The sequence below is a fragment of the Gopherus evgoodei genome, chromosome 3 (assembly GCF_007399415.2).
Source record: "Gopherus evgoodei ecotype Sinaloan lineage chromosome 3, rGopEvg1_v1.p, whole genome shotgun sequence".
NCBI lineage: Eukaryota > Metazoa > Chordata > Testudines > Testudinidae > Gopherus > Gopherus evgoodei.
In genome coordinates, this window is record NC_044324.1 from 38,248,876 (window position 1) to 38,264,535 (window position 15,660).

General features: G+C 42.2%; 1 protein-coding gene across 1 annotated transcript; it reads right to left on the reverse strand.

Moving 5' to 3' along the window:
• Positions 1 to 7,612: 7,612 nt before the first annotated feature.
• On the reverse strand, positions 7,613 to 15,386 carry C3H2orf50 (chromosome 3 C2orf50 homolog). Its single transcript, XM_030555429.1, has 4 exons — positions 15,187 to 15,386; positions 14,618 to 14,929; positions 11,185 to 11,224; positions 7,613 to 9,895 (listed from the first exon to the last, which is right to left on the reverse strand). Exons 1-4 carry the CDS (start codon positions 15,267 to 15,269, stop codon positions 9,704 to 9,706), a joined length of 627 nt encoding a protein of 208 aa, XP_030411289.1. The 5' UTR covers positions 15,270 to 15,386; the 3' UTR covers positions 7,613 to 9,703.
• Between the last annotated feature and the right edge of the window lie 274 nt (positions 15,387 to 15,660).

Here is a 15,660-nt window from a genome sequence, read left to right on the forward strand (position 1 = left end):
CACACCTGTCGGCTTTCCCCCAGCCCTTAGTTTAAAAACTGCTCAACAAGCTTTTTAATGTTAAGTGCCAGCAATCTGGTTCCTTTTGGTTTAGGTGGAGCTGATCCTTCCTGTATAGGCTCCCCTTTCCCAAAAGTTTCCCCAGTTCCTAATAAATCTAAACTGCTCCTCCCTACACCATTGTCTCATCCACGCATTGAGACCGTGTAGTTCTGCCTGTCTAAGTGGGCCTGCACGTGGAACTGGAAGCATTTCATAGAATGCTACTATGGAGATCCTAGACTTCAATCTCTTATTTAGCAGCCTAAATTTGGCCTCCAGGACCTCTCTATTATTCTTTCCTATATCATTGGTACCTACATGTACCATGACCACTGGCTGCTCCGCAGCAATGCACATAAGTCTATCTAGATGTCTTGAGAGATCTGCAACCTTCGCACCAGGGAGGCAAGTCACCATTCAGTTCTCCTGGTCATCAAAAACCCAGCTATCTGTGTTTCTAATGATTGAATTGCCCATTACTAATATCTGTCTCTTTCTAATTACTGGAGTTCCCTCCCCCAGAGAGGTATCCTCAGTGCGAGAGGATACTGTGATGACATCTGGAAGGAGGGTCCCAACAATGGGATCATTTGCACCTGTTCTAGTTGGATGTTTCTCCCTTCCCTGGGACTTTCAGCCTCCTCAACAGCACAGCTTGAGTTCTCAGATGTATTTTCTTTTTTCTTTTAGTAATAAAAATTACCTTTTCAAGAACAGAATTGGATTTTTGTGTCTTAAGAGATTTGTGCACATGTTGTTTAATTAGCTGGGGCCAACAGCTGATTTCCTTTTTCTTTCTCAGCTCTTCCCTGGATGGGGGCTGAAAGGGCTCGAGGGTACCCTACAGGAAGGAATTCCCAAGTGTGCCTTCCTGGGCTCTCAAAGGGATTCTGCACTTGGATGTTGACAGCATCTACCAAGCCAAGGTCAAAGAAAAGCTGTAACCTTGGGAGTTTAACACAAGCCTGTAGTGGCCAGTATTAATCTGTAGAATCCTTGCAGGCCCCCACCTTCTGCACTCGAAGTGCAAGAGTGGGGAATCAACCTTGACAGAAGCTCTGAGCCTTGCCTAGCAGGCAGCTAGGCTCAGCACATGGTCCCCTAAACGAACAGACCACACAGTGTATTTCAGTCAAGCAGCAAGCACACCACAAACACACTACAGCCAACAAACTTACCCTAAGAGTCACTTAATCGCTTCTCCTTCACCTGAAGAACTCTCTCGCAAAACTGAATAGCAAAAGCCTGCTACAGAAGTTGGGTTTGAATCCAAGCTAAAGATGTTTGGGTCTGTGGTTCTGTGGCTGGCTTATCTCTAACTGGTAGAATACTGCTAGTGCCAAGGCATTGTGTAATACAGCAATTTTGCTTCACAGGGATTCTTGTCAACATTTTCACTTCATGTAGATTCTAAGAAAAATAACCATCTTATAGCTATTAAACATTATAACAGTTGCTGATGTTCATAAAATAAATTGTTAGGTTGGATTGTCTTTGTTTCTGTATTATGTCAGTAATTATTACCTATTTTACTTATATAGCAGCACCTTTAAATTCATAGACCTGACAAAGTAGTTGTATTACAAAGGCAGATAATCAGGGAGTCGATAGATGAGAAACCAGAGGCAGGGAGAGTTTCAGTGACTTGCCCAAGATCACACAGGAGTTCAGTAGCAAACCCAGGAAGAGAACCCAGGTGTCCTGATTCTGTACCTCCTCTGCTGAATTAAGCTGTCTCCCATGATAATTGGTTTAATATTTTCTTCTCTGCGTTCACACACTACATTTTAATGTTATGTATCAATCCATTTATGCCATCTGCGGGATTCCCCTACTCAAGACCATTCTCCTGGAAGCTGAGTACGTTAACTTTGCAACTATTTTGCATCACTAGAGGAGCACAAAGGGGCTGTATTGAGGCATGGATCTCATCTCAATTTTTACATAACTTTCATACACAACTTCTGTGGGTGGTTTTGTGGATGCTTATAACTTTCCTGAGAGATTTTGAGAGTTAAGATAAAAGTCAGATGAAGCATGTCTGGCATTTGTTTTCTCTGGGAAAGAGAGATCTGTGATTTACAGAACTATACAATTCCACAGTTGCAGTTGCAGAGCTTGTGAGGTCCTTGAAAGAAAGTCAGGATTCAAGGAATTCAGCCAGCTGATCCACGTACATTTCATAAGTGCTAGAGTTACTGTTCATGTCTTTTTAAGGAGTCAATAGAGCCTTTATGTTAGAAACCCTTAGGAAAGTTGTACTGCTTGGTTCTGGGTGGAACCAGGATGTTTGGGCCCGCCCACCTCTTAAGAGGTTATGGCAAATTACCACTAATTTAAAAACATATATTGGTCTTGGCATGAATATTTGAGTTAGTGTGCCTAACTGAGAGTGATTGTTGATTCAGATCTTTATGCTGTATACACATTACTGTATATAAGTGGAAGGAAAACCAGAGTAGCTAGCTATATATAAAGCCCAGTCCAGTTCTGTTACAGATTGGCATCTAATTGTTCATATGTAACTTTTGTGTGTGTTTATTTCAGAGATCTTATTACCTTTTTATTGTTCATGCAGGACTGGTGCCCGTATTGACCTACTGAAATGACTTCTACACAATGAAGTTTTATTTTATAATATGTTTTTAAAAGGCAGAAAATGTGGAATTTAAATGTAGACATTTCCAAGCTACATGATTGGATTTACGTCATCATCAGGTTCACTATATTTTGAACTATATGGGAGATAAACCCCACAAACTAAATCTTTTTAGTGTTAAAAAAATTAACAAAACCCGTTTGAGAATTATATTCCTGACTTTATCAAAGTGGTAATACCAAATACTTTTGGTGTTTTGCTGTATAAATACTGTAGATTCCACACTGATGTTTTCTTTACATTTTATGAGCAGGGCTTCAAATGAGAACACACAAAATATGTAATTTTTGGAGCATTAGAATCTACCGAGTGCATTCAGTTAGCACTAATGTTAAAGTGCTCCAAAATCCACCAGGGAAAACACTTTATCAAGCTGAGGAAAGAGTAATATTCTTACTGGAACATGTTCTCTAACTATAGGAAATATGAAAAATGAATTGTCTTAACATGTTAAATCTCTTGTTTTGGATCTGGCAACAAATGCAGCAAAGCTTATAAAACTGAAGAACATAACTATATACTATAAGAACACTTACAAAAATTTACAATACAATTGGCACCTAATATTCAAATCTCATTTATCTCCATCAGTATCAGTTCTTCAAGATCTATTAATCACATTGAATTTCTATTGATTATGTATACATTTTAAGGCCAGAAAGGGCCATTATGATAATCTAGTCTGATCTTCAATATATAACAATCTCCATTACTATGAATGAGGGCTAGCTAGCTAAAGTTACTCCTGGGGGAATTGTGTGCCCCTTGTGCATGCGCAGAATTCATGTCTGGGGCAGAATTTTTTCCCCACAGAAAATACATTCTGCTTGAGAAGTGCTGCAGTTCTACCTTTCATCCACCAGAGGCCACTGTGGCACCAGAACAGCCAGCAGCAGGCTGCCTCCATCACAACGCCCTGACCTGCCCACCAAGCCAGGTTAGGACAGACAGAGTGGCACACACCATGGGGCTTCTGGGGTGGGGGTAGTGGTGGTGGTCACAAACGGGGGTTCAGAAGGGCTATTGGTGGTACAAGCTGGAGCACAATCTCAGGAGCTAGTGGGCGGACAGCACTGAACCAGGGGCTGACTGGGAGGAGTGCTGCCGGGCAACACGGCAATGGAGGAAGCGGGATTCACGAACACCTGGGGACAGCAGATAGGGGGTGCAGAGACACACAGGAACAGGGGTAGATGTGCCAGGGTCTGCATGGGGGAGACACCCCAACTCCCTAACAATCTTTTCCCTCCCAATAAAAAAATCTGTTCTATACTTCTCCCACCCACACCCAACCACCTTCCAGGTTCACTCCTAGGCTCCTTCCCTCTCCCTCAGCTCCTCCATTTCTCCTGATTCCCCCAAGCCTTTGTACTGCTTTAGAAGGTGTGGAAAATGTTTCTGTATTGTAGTTTCAATGAGTTATTACTCAAGAGTTTTGTATTGATATGCCTAGTAAGGAATCTATTTGTCCAAAAAAAAATATAATCCTCTGAATCTTTTTATTTTTTTTGTCTATATTGTTACAGACATACTTGCTGACAGGTATTTTGAAATAAATTACCAAAATAATTGAAACTGGCATGATGATATTGACTTATTTTGACAAATAAAATATGCAAAATTTAAAATATTGCGTGCAGAATTAAAAAAAAATTTTGGCACAGAATTCGCCCAGGAGTATAATGTTTACTTGAGATGTGACAGAAATGATGCTTTTGGATTCAGGGAAGCAAATGGTGGATAGGGTGAGGATTATATCTACCCTTGCGATGAGAGTTTCTGTCTGTCTTTTCTCGATTGTTAACTCAGTTTGCAGTTTTGGTTAGATCCCCAGCTACTCTTGGAGTACATCTACACTGCAAGTGCATACCTGCATTAGTTTTAATCTAGCTGGCTCAGGTAACAGTGGCAATAATGATGTGACCTCATGGATTAGCTGCCCCACTATAAGCCCACCAGGGACTCTGGGTATTGTGACAGACCCAGGCCAGTGAGGTGCAGGAGTCTGGTAGAGGGCAAATATACTAGTCACTGGGTGAGTAGTTTTCTGTTCCCTGAGTGACCAGAGCAGGGTCTGCACTAGAGTAGTCAGGAACTTACTAGAACCAATTAAGGCAGACAGGCTGATTAGGACACCTGCAGCCAATCAAGGCAGGCTAATCAGGGCACCTGGGTTTTAAAAGGAGCTCTCTCCAGTCAGATGGGAAGGAGCCAGAGGAGAGGAACTGCGTGTGAGGAGCTGGGAGCAAGAGGCACCAAGAGCTGAGAGTGAGAGGGTGTGCTGCTGGAGGATTAAGGAGTACAAGCGTTATCAGACACCAGGAGGAAGGTCCTGTGGTGAGGATAAAGAAGATGTTTGGAGGAGGCCTTGGGGAAGTAGTCCAGGGAGGTGTAGCTGTCACATAGCTGTTACAAGAGGCACTATAGACAGCTGTAAATCCATAGGGCCCTGGGCTGGAACCCAGAATAGAAGCCAGGCCTGGGTTCCCCACAAACCTCTCAACTCCTGATGACACAGCAGGAGTTGATTCAGACTGGTCCTGCTAATGCTTACTGATGTACTTCATGCGCATAAAGTTAGTAGTCACATTGAAATCAATAGGCCTATGCACAGTAGAATTTCTGTACATAAATGTTTGCAGGATTAGGACCTTGTTTTGTACTGCATAAACATGCTTTGATCAGTACAAGTACTTAGTGGAAGACCCCATCTGACACTTCAATGGGAGCTTTGCCTGTGTAAAGACTGCAGAATTAGGATCACTATTTGTAAGCAAAACCATTTTAAAATATGCTGAAAGAGGATTTCAGTGATTTGTGAGCATACCTATGACATGAAGGCATAAGTGTGAAATTTCATAGTATTTTTATTTCTTGCTAGTCTCAGCTGCTGAGGGGACATTGGCACAAACTTCTCTGAATAAGGATGTAGTTATTGACCACAAGGGGACTAGATGAATAAGTGTAACATAATTAAGCTCTTAGAAAAACTTTTGTTACATTTGCAACTAGATAGGCTTAAAATATAATTGAAAAAAATATGGAGATGATTAATATGTAGAAATAGGGATAAAATCCATGCAGAAAAAATGTGGATATTTTATTTAAATTATCATTTATTTAACTTTAAATTATCAACATTTCAAATATTCAAAGAATTTCAACTAATGTAAACCCAGCAATACTAGTTTACAGCATTTTTTTGACCAGCTCTAATTTCAACCCTCTCAAGTATAAATCTCCTATGCACCAGTCTTTCCTTTAGACACACAGATCTAATTTCTGTGTGCTTGTGCACAGAATTTCAATGAGAGTTGCAACTATGTATCTAAGAGGACATCTGCTTTGCAAGCAGAGGCAATATTGGTGCTCAGGTAGGTATATTCCTGCTAGCTTTAAACTAGCTAGGCTTGACAGGCTGATTTCAGGTGGGTTTGTATAGCCTGTGCCAGAGTATGTTTTTTAGCCATGCTAGCTAGATTAAAGCCAGAGTGGGTAAGTCTACCTGAGCTACAATCACACCCCCAACTGCAGTGTAGACATATACCCTAAGGCAGAATTGGGCCCTTAGAGTTAAAATCTAACTTCTACCCAAATTCCACATCCTCATTGACACTACACAGTTCTGAAACGAAGCCATTTCCGTTACTTGACCCAAAGAACTTCCATTGCCAAGTAGCAAAGATGTGAAATGTTCCTTCTCTCATTTCCATCATGGCAAAACCTCTGCACAGAATAGCCTGATTTAACACTGATGATGCACAGCAACTCATTCCAGCAATAAATCAAAATAGTTGCGCAAAATAAATGATTTTTTTCATCAGTTAAAGCCAAGACATTTTAATTAAAAAGACAAACCAGTATGATATTTCACTGGGACCTCCTCACACCCCACCCCTCTGAAATTACTGTGGCATTATTTTGCTTGATGCTTTTAATCCAATTTAAAAAAGAGAGAGAATGTACTCAGCTACCCCAGTGTAAATCTGGAGTAATTCTTCAGTGGAGTTACTCTGGATTTACACAGGGGTAACCACGCTGGGAATCTGGCATGCTGCCAATAGGAATGTTAATTTTTAAAATAATTGTGTAACGTTGCTTTCCCTTAGTTTTCTTTCCAAGGGATTGTTTGGTCTGGAGTGCCACCTGCTGGTTGCTAGATATGTAACCTCATGTGTTTTCAGTGCTCTTTGCTGAATGAGTTATAAATAGGGCCCTACCAAATTCACAGTCCATTTTGGTCAATTTCATGATCATAGGATTTTAAAAATAGTAAATTTCATGATTTCAGTTGTTTAAATCTGAAATTTCATGGTGTTGTAATTGTAGGGGTCCTGACCCGAAAAGGAGTTGTGTATGGAGGGGAGGGGAGGTGATAAGGTTATTGGGGGGGCAGTTGCAGTACTGCTACTCTTACTTCTGTGCTGCTGCTGGCAGTGGCACTGCCTTCAGAGCTGAGCAGCTGGAGAGTGGCGGCTGCTGGGTGGGAGCCCATCTCTGAAGGCAGAGCTGCTGCCAGCAGCAGCGCAGAAGTAAGGATGGCATGTTATGGTATTGCCACCCTTCTGCACTGCTGCCTGCAGAGCTGGGCCCTCAGTCAGCAGCCTCACAGCTCCGAAGGCAGCAGCGCAGAAGCAAGGGTGGCATGGTATGGTATTGCCAGCCTTACTTCTGCACTGCTCTGGCAGGGTGCTGCCTTCACAACTGGGCGTCCGTCCAACAGCAGCCACTCTCCAGCCTCCCAGCTCTAAAGGCAGCGCAGAAGTAAGGGTGGCAATACTGTAACACCCCTAAAATAACCTTGTGACCCCCCCCTTGCAACTCCCTTTTGGGTCAGGACCCCCAACTAGAGAAATGCTGGTCTTTGTGAAATCTGTATAGTATAGAGTAAAAGCACATGAAAGACCAGATTTCATGGTAGGGGAGACCAGATTTCATCCATGACGCCTTTTTCGTGGCTGTGAATTTGGTAGGGCCCTAGTTATAAATGAGCTGCTCTTACAGGATGCTGGGTAAGAGCTTGATCCTGAGAGGTACGGACCACCTGCATCTCAGCATGTAACTCCTACCATAATGGGAGTTCGGGCTGCACAGTCTCTCTCAGGATCAGGAATCTTATTACAGCCCAGAACTGAATGTTAATTTCCCAGGAGATAATGTAAATTGCAAGTTGCACAGGCTAGTCTTGGATGCAGTGCTGGACTTTCTAGCACACAGAGTGAGCACATCTCTGTGTGCTTAAGTGGGGTAGCATTCACTCCCCTTTGTAGCCAGTAAGCTCCACTGATCAATGTAGAGATGGGGGAACACCTGGTCTCTTCTCTACCTCTTTTAGATGCTGTGGTGGGAAGCAGTCCTTGGCCCCAGGAGAGAGCATGGACTGTCAGGATGATGGCTATGTCATGCCTGCTTTGTGCAACTCTTTACAGTTTTGAGACCATTTACTATAGAAGACTACTGCATCTCCTCTAGGGTCAACAGCAAAGCACTGAAATGGAGCCAGTCCTCCTTTCAGGCTGCTTGCAGATTGTGGTGTTCCTCCATCTCCAGAGAGCTCAGCTGTTGCAACCTAAAAGGATCAATTCTCTCCCCAGCCTTTAAAACATAGGTGAAACCATTAGGGAAACTGTGTGTTGCCATGGTCTTAAATGGCAGCAGGTGGCACCTACCTCTACATCTCCTTTACTCCCCAGCACAGAGAACACCAGCTCCAAACTGTCCCTTTGCCTTGCTGAAATCCCATCACCTCACCTTCTATTGAGGGTGGCTAGCTCTCAGTTGTCAAATTGGTCCCCACCTTTTGAGTGCGTTTGGGCTGCCCCCTGCTGCTGGAGTCTGAAATAGCTGCAACTACAGAAAAATGCCTTTTCACTGACTAGAGCATTGTGCCCTGTTGTATTTGGGTGGTAACTTTGCTACAGTGATCCATACTTTCAGGATCTTCAAGCTGGATTGCTAAAGCCCTCTTTACCTTAGTCTGAGCTCTCCCACCTTAAACAGCTAAAATTAGTGGAGAAAACAGCCATCCTTTTCGCATTGTCTCAGTACTCTGCGTTATACTCCCATTCCCTGGTCAAACCAAAGTCTTCATCCTTGCCTTCAAGCCCCTCCATAGAATTGATTCTAGATATCTTAAAGAATGCTCCCTCTCTCACTGTGATGATGATCTTCCTGGGCAACTACATTCTTCAGGAGCTATGCATCTGTTAAACTCAAGGGTGAAGCTTATAAGAATGGGAGACCAGGTTTTCTGGGCAACAGAACCTTGGAACTAATCACTGACGGAGATCAGAATGATTACCAGTGCCTCCAGAGCAGAGTGTAAAACCCTCTTCTTTGTGTTGTTGTTCCCCCAGACTAAACTAAATCAGACAAAGAGAGGAGAGGAGAAAGAGGAAGGAAGTAGTAGTAGTAAAAGGAAGGAAAAGGGAAAAAGCAAATTAAAAACGTGGAAAATTGCATCCATTTCCACAGAAGTAGGAAGAAAAATTAGAACAGAGGTTTTCATCATCTTGGTTTTTACTTTCAGTGATGAGGTTAGACACTGAGGTGATGGGGAGTGTGATTTAAAAACCTAGCTAGATAAACAGAACACAAGGGACTGCTGCTATCTAGTGCACTGATTACTTTGAAATTAAAAATATTATATCTTGCATCTGGCAAGATCTTGTGACCAATCTTAGATAAGTTAGGGTTTCTTTTCTGGTGACCCTGTTCCATCTGAAGTTAATGCCATTTTCTTTGATGGGAGCATGATTGGATCCTGTGATCTAAACAGCACATGTTTATATCCACTCTAATCTGATCACTCCAAATATTAAGAGGATCTCCCCAGAAGATTTTTAAGCACAAGGTCCACCTTTGCTCATGAAAAAATGCCATGCAAGACAGTGATATCAGGAAAGGATTTGATGCTTTGTAACTTCATTACTGTGCGACTCTAAAAAGATTGTTAGCTTGAATCCTGCCACATATCTTGTTAGGGATATTTTCTTTCTAACACTAGGAGGGCTGGAACTCATGCTCAAGTTTCTTCTTTTGTCTTCCACGGCTGAGGAAGTAATCCATGTTTACTAGAGTTTTGCCAATTTCAGTGTTCATTCTACTGCCGATAGTCTGGTTGGTGGTGTTGGGAATTTTGTCTGAGAACACAGGCATATACTCGGGCAGTTGCTCCTGCTCCTTTTTCTTACCCTGGAAAAAATAAATGGAAAGACCGTTGCTTAAGATTATGGGTAAATTTTCTACAGCCTCTAATTCCTAGTTTCAAAAAAGAAAATGAAAGTCAATGAGACCTAAGATCCGAAGTCACTCAGATGTTTTGAAAAATTTTACCTGACGTTTTATATATTGAATGTATGTGAAAATGCTCTGTAGAGACAGTAAACTTAATCATTTATTAAGCTAACTGAAATTGGTGACACCCCATCAGCTTCCAAGAAGACACAGCTTAGTTTGCTCTTGAAAAGTGGTATACCATCTTATTCACCAAGGGTCAGCAGTCTTTAAAGAAATGGCATCCAAGAAGGTAGCTCTCTGAACCAATCAAAGAACAGTCTGAGCACATGGTAATTTAATGCACCAACTTTCATCAGGATAAAGTGGTTTCAGATTGGCTGGTTGAATCATACCTTTTAACATTTTTTTGCAGTCATTTGGTATTTTAAAATATAAATGGTTTAGTCCTGTGTCCTTACACAGGCAAATGTCCAGTTACTTCAAGGGGGAGTTTTGCCTGAGTATGAGCTGCAGGATTGGATTCAAAGTCATTGGTGTACATTCTTGTGATAAGATAACACTCCCCCTCTTAGAATATAGGTACCTGGAGGGGAAATTCTGCTTCAAGCAATGACCCAATACTACTCCCATTCGCAGTGAATGTGAAATTTATCATTGGGAGCATGACTTCCCATGCAAACCCGTTGACTTCAACAGCATTACATGGGCTGTCAGTCAGGACCAACTGTGGTGGTTGGTGATGGCAAGAACATAAAATGGAAGATATCCTCCCCCTGCTCCCCAAGTCATCAAGTCCAGTATCCTGCTATTATAGGCAACCACATCAGATAATCCCATTTATAAACTTGTCGAGCAAGATGATGATGTGGTGGTGGTGGTGTTTTTGTTTTTTATTTTTTCAATAAATGACTCAGATTCTATTGTGCTGACAATATTTCTTAAATTCCTTCCTAGGCTGATTCTTCAAGCACCCTTTAAAAATGTCAATCCTTCTGTGACATTTGTACTTTAATCAAAATTGAGGTGAAATACACACACACAGTGCATTCCATCTGCTTAGAACAAGAATAGCAGATGAGTGGCACTTCAGATTCCTTGGGCATATTTTCCTGCAGTTTTTAATCTTAAACAATTTGACAAATTACTTTCAAGGATGGCTCAATTTAGAATATTAGCCTGCTAGAAATCCTGTTGTAAATCAAAAAGAGCCTGGACTACAGTTAGTAAATTTATGTGTAACCTACCATTGGATCATAGTCCTTCATGAAGCCCCAATTCTGGTACCTTGGAAAAGAAGAAAAAAAATTTTTAACTTAAATGACTCATTCCTATTCTGTACTTTAGTTTAATAAGTTTTCTATGATTTAAAGTAAACCTGATTCGCTATCATAGAATAAAGCTTCAAAAGTCAAGAATAGTGATTCCAAGCGATCAGTTAATTTTAGGTTTCTTTTCTTTTTAAAAGAGAAAATGAGCAGGCTCAGCCCCGATTTAAGAAATTATTTTGACCTGTTTTAAATGTATAAATATTTGCAATGACTATAGATGTCCCTTTGAGCAGAAGTGGGTATTAATGGAAGACCCCTCTCACAATTGGGATCACACTATGCTAGGCAGTATACAAACACATCATAAGACACCAGTCCCTGTAACAAATAATAAATTAAAGGTTTTCACTCACATTTTCTCAGGATGAACTCTTTCCTCTTAACAGAAGTAGTCAGATAATTACAATAGTGATTTTGCCTTTTAATATAGATCAGGGTTTCGTGGGTCTCTACTGTACCGATCTCTCTCTTGCCAGATAATTTTTACCTCAATCGTATGACTAGAATATCTTGGTACAGTCATTATTTGGTTATTTTAGAACCAAGCTGTACATTCTTCTCAGAATGAATCCAGCTCTGAATTTGAACACAACTGGGCCACAAGTTGTTAGTTCACGTTCTTATATCATGCTCATCGCCGTGGCATCTGAACAATTAGAATCGCACACACACAGTGGATACACAGAATGGTTTCACGTGGTGTAGACATGTTGATCTGCTCTTAGCAGGAGTTGCAAACATCTCCATTTACAGAATTGGCTAAAAGTTCAAGAGTGTCAGCTCCAAAACATGTGGATGAGCTCTTGTGTTTCAAAGACATCTGCGTTATGGTTGCTGGCAAGCGATCCCTTGCCAGCAATCTCTCCTATCATGCCAATAATAGATGCTGCTCTGATGCATGTCTTTGCATGCTTTTTTCTCGCAATGAAAATTCCATTTCCAGCAACCCACAACCCAGAGATCAGCTAGTGTCAATTAAAAATTATTACTAACAATACCCAAACTTTGACAGAGAGTAATCCCCAGGCTTAGCCAGAATTCTAGGTATTCTACCTTCATTTTTCTAGCTAATAACCATGTTAATAGAAATAAATTCCTCCTAACAAGAACAAACATAGCGATATTCTCTTTGATTTTCACAGCCCTACAGACTATTATCTACTTTAAAAATAACAGGCAGGCAGAAGCACCTGAAGTATGTGCTCTCCTTAGAAAAGTAACTCAATAAAGAGAAGTTTGTTTGCTGACCTGCCACTATTGTGTCTGCTGCCATATGAGAGTCTATTTAAGTTCCAAATCCGACATTTACAATCCATAAATTTCATGCTGCTCAGACTAGTTTAATAGGAGAACAGTTTCTTACAGTCATAAAGCTCTCTGTGCTTAACACTTCCTTCCTGCAATGGTTTTCTTTGTCATGCTAAGCTTTATTTGCAGGTATGGGAGCAGCCAGCTGCTACAGTGTTTTGTGCAAATGGACAAACTGGAAGCTGTGGCATGATCGCAGGATTATGAGTCAGGAGACCTGAGTTCTATTCCTGGCTCTGCCACTAATTTGCTTTGTGAGTCTGGGCAAATCTCTTCACTTTCCCCATCTGTAAAATGGGGCTAATGACAGTATAGCCATCTTTGTAAAGTGCTTTGGTACCTGTAGAGAGAAGGTGCTATCTAAGGGCTTGCCTTCCTGGTGAGTTACTGCACGGCAAACCACGGTGTAAATCTACATCTCACTAGATTGCTGTGCTGGAACTCACCATGTGGACACTGCTACTGTGGTGTGAAAGTCCTGCAGTGCAGTTTAGCATATAATAATAATTAATAATAAATTGGCATTGTATTTATTATTATATTTTCATCTCAGTGTCTAGAGGCCTCAGCCAAGATCAGGGTCCCATTGTGCTAGGCGCTGTACAAATATATCCGATCTGGATAATACTATATTTGTATTCTGAAGTACTAGTAATCGGGGAATGCCTGGGCTTCATCATATGAAAATCCACCCACTGGTCCCATTTCCTTACACTCTCTTTTATTCCTAGGCTACCAGACTGGAGAGGACTTCTCCCATCCCAAGCTCTGTGCAGGGATGTGGGGCTGCTTCGGAGCTTTGTTCCTCTCACCTGGAGGCTGAGTTAAAGAGGCAAAGACAGAAGTTAAAAATGTGTCCCGGAGGAAAGAAGCAATCACTGCTAGGGTTGGTGCCATCTGCAGGAGGGAGAAGAGGAGCTACCAAAAGATCGTCTCTTCCCTCCTTCCCACTGAATCCAAGGAGAGATCATGGTAGCTGATCGCCTACTTATTACCTTGCTTCCCTGGTGTCTGGCTGGATGAGGCTGGCATACAGTCAGAACTCAAGCTAACCTTGCTTTTAACAAAGATATTCTTCTACCGGCCATGCTTATATTGTAAATTGGAGAATCACCACAAATAGAGTGTGTTTGAGAGAGAGAGATCTTAATGCCTGGTTCCATCAGCTCAGCTGTGTATGTATCCAGTCAAAGCATAATTTATGCCCTGGGCATGCTGTACACCCTGCTAATATATTAGTAACAATGGGATTTTCCCTGTGTGTGTATCTATATATGCAGGGTTAGGGGCACTCAAGAGATTTGCAGGGTTGAAGTACAAATAATATTTTTGGCAGAACACTCTGTCCAATCTCTACTTCAGCCACTTCCAAGAATTTGAGAACAGGCAATAATATCAGCATCTGTGCAATCAATTACAGATGCTGTCACATTTGTATCCTCACAGTGTGGACATAATACAGCTGAGCAGTATTAAGCCTGGGATTCTTTAGTGTCTGTTTCTGCTCAAGCATGACTTGCCAGGAGATCCGCTCCAATAGAGTATTGCGCAAAAAAAAAAAAGAGGAGAATAGAGATAGTGTTTACTCTCAGCAGTTGCAGGATTAGGGCCTGATCCAAAGTCCATTCAGTGTAAGTCTTTCCAGTGACTTAATGGGTTTTGGATCAGGCCATCAGGGTATGTCCGCACTGAGCATAGGTGCGACTTCCAGCTCAAGTCGACATACCCACAGGAGCTCAATCAGAGTAAGCACTAAATACAGAGTGTAGCCACAGCAGTGCAAACATCAGGCTGGGCTAGCTACTCTGAGTGTGATCCCATCTGAGACCCTAGGCACATACTGGCATGGCTAGCCCATCCTGCCACTCATACCACCACAGCAACACTTCTGTCTTTATTATGCTAGTTTGATCAGAGCTAGTGCAGGCATATCTAGTTGAGCTGGAAATTACCCCTTCCAGCTACAGTGTAGATATAGCCTACGTCTCTGAGCAGTGGCAGTGTTACAATGAGGACATGAAATTGGAATTGGGGTACTTACCAATATTTTCTTCCCCTCCACTCGGCATCCATAAATTCCCTCCAGATCTTGTCCTGCTGAACCGGGTCCCTCCGCAGTACTGCCTGCTCCTTCTCCCTGGCCCGGGCTGCCTGTTGTGCTAAGACCCGATTGGCAGGCAGAGCTTTCCCATGCTGGGTGGTGCTGAGAGAAGGAGACGAGGATGAGACGAGTTCCACCAAAGGTCTGGCTGCTGGTAACCGGTACCCAGCGGAGGTGGTTCTCTTGAATCCAGTTGATCTGCTTCCCATCTGTGTCTCCCTGTGATGCGATGTGTTGTCACCACTAGGAAGGCTAAGAGGAGATGCTCTCCAAGACCCTCCAATTCCACAGCTCGCTCTCCTGCATCCCTTTCTCTCCCAGCACTTTCTTTCAGGATTTGGCAAGGAATCTGCACTAAGAACCCAACCTCCAACAGGCGACCTATGTGCTTTTTGTTTCCCCTTTACTTAATAACCCACTTCTACTAGGCAGCTAGTTTGTGTTGCCCCATTGGGTGACTTCTAAGAGAAGCTTCACTGTAATAATAATCTTAAAAGAACAATCCTTACCAAAGGCTAAAGATACCAGCTGCAGCCAGCAAGTTCTTCTGAGACACCAGCTGCTGCTCTGTGCAAGCAAGACCACTTGACATTGATCTCAAAGTCCCTAGAACAGCGGCTGTGTTTGTAGCAAAGCCTGGTGTGAAATATGCTGCCGAGTTTCCCAGGGTTAGTTTTATTCTGTGTGTACAACTGAAACAGAACCCCCTGATAGTTACTGGCTTCCCCAGTGTGTTTACTGTCTCCATTGGAAACCAGGCTGGCTCATGAATATTTATCCCAGAGGGAGTGGAAGCCAAGGCAGACAGCTGCTGGGGACTTGGCTTTGAACTCTTATCAGGAGGGAATTTCTGTTTGTTTAGAATAAGGTCTTTCCAGGGATCAATATTAGTTTCACACTTTGAAAGCCTCTTAATTTTAGGCCTGACTAAGAAAATTCCCATTGAAAACTTCTGCAGGCCTGAACAATCAATAATTGGTTCA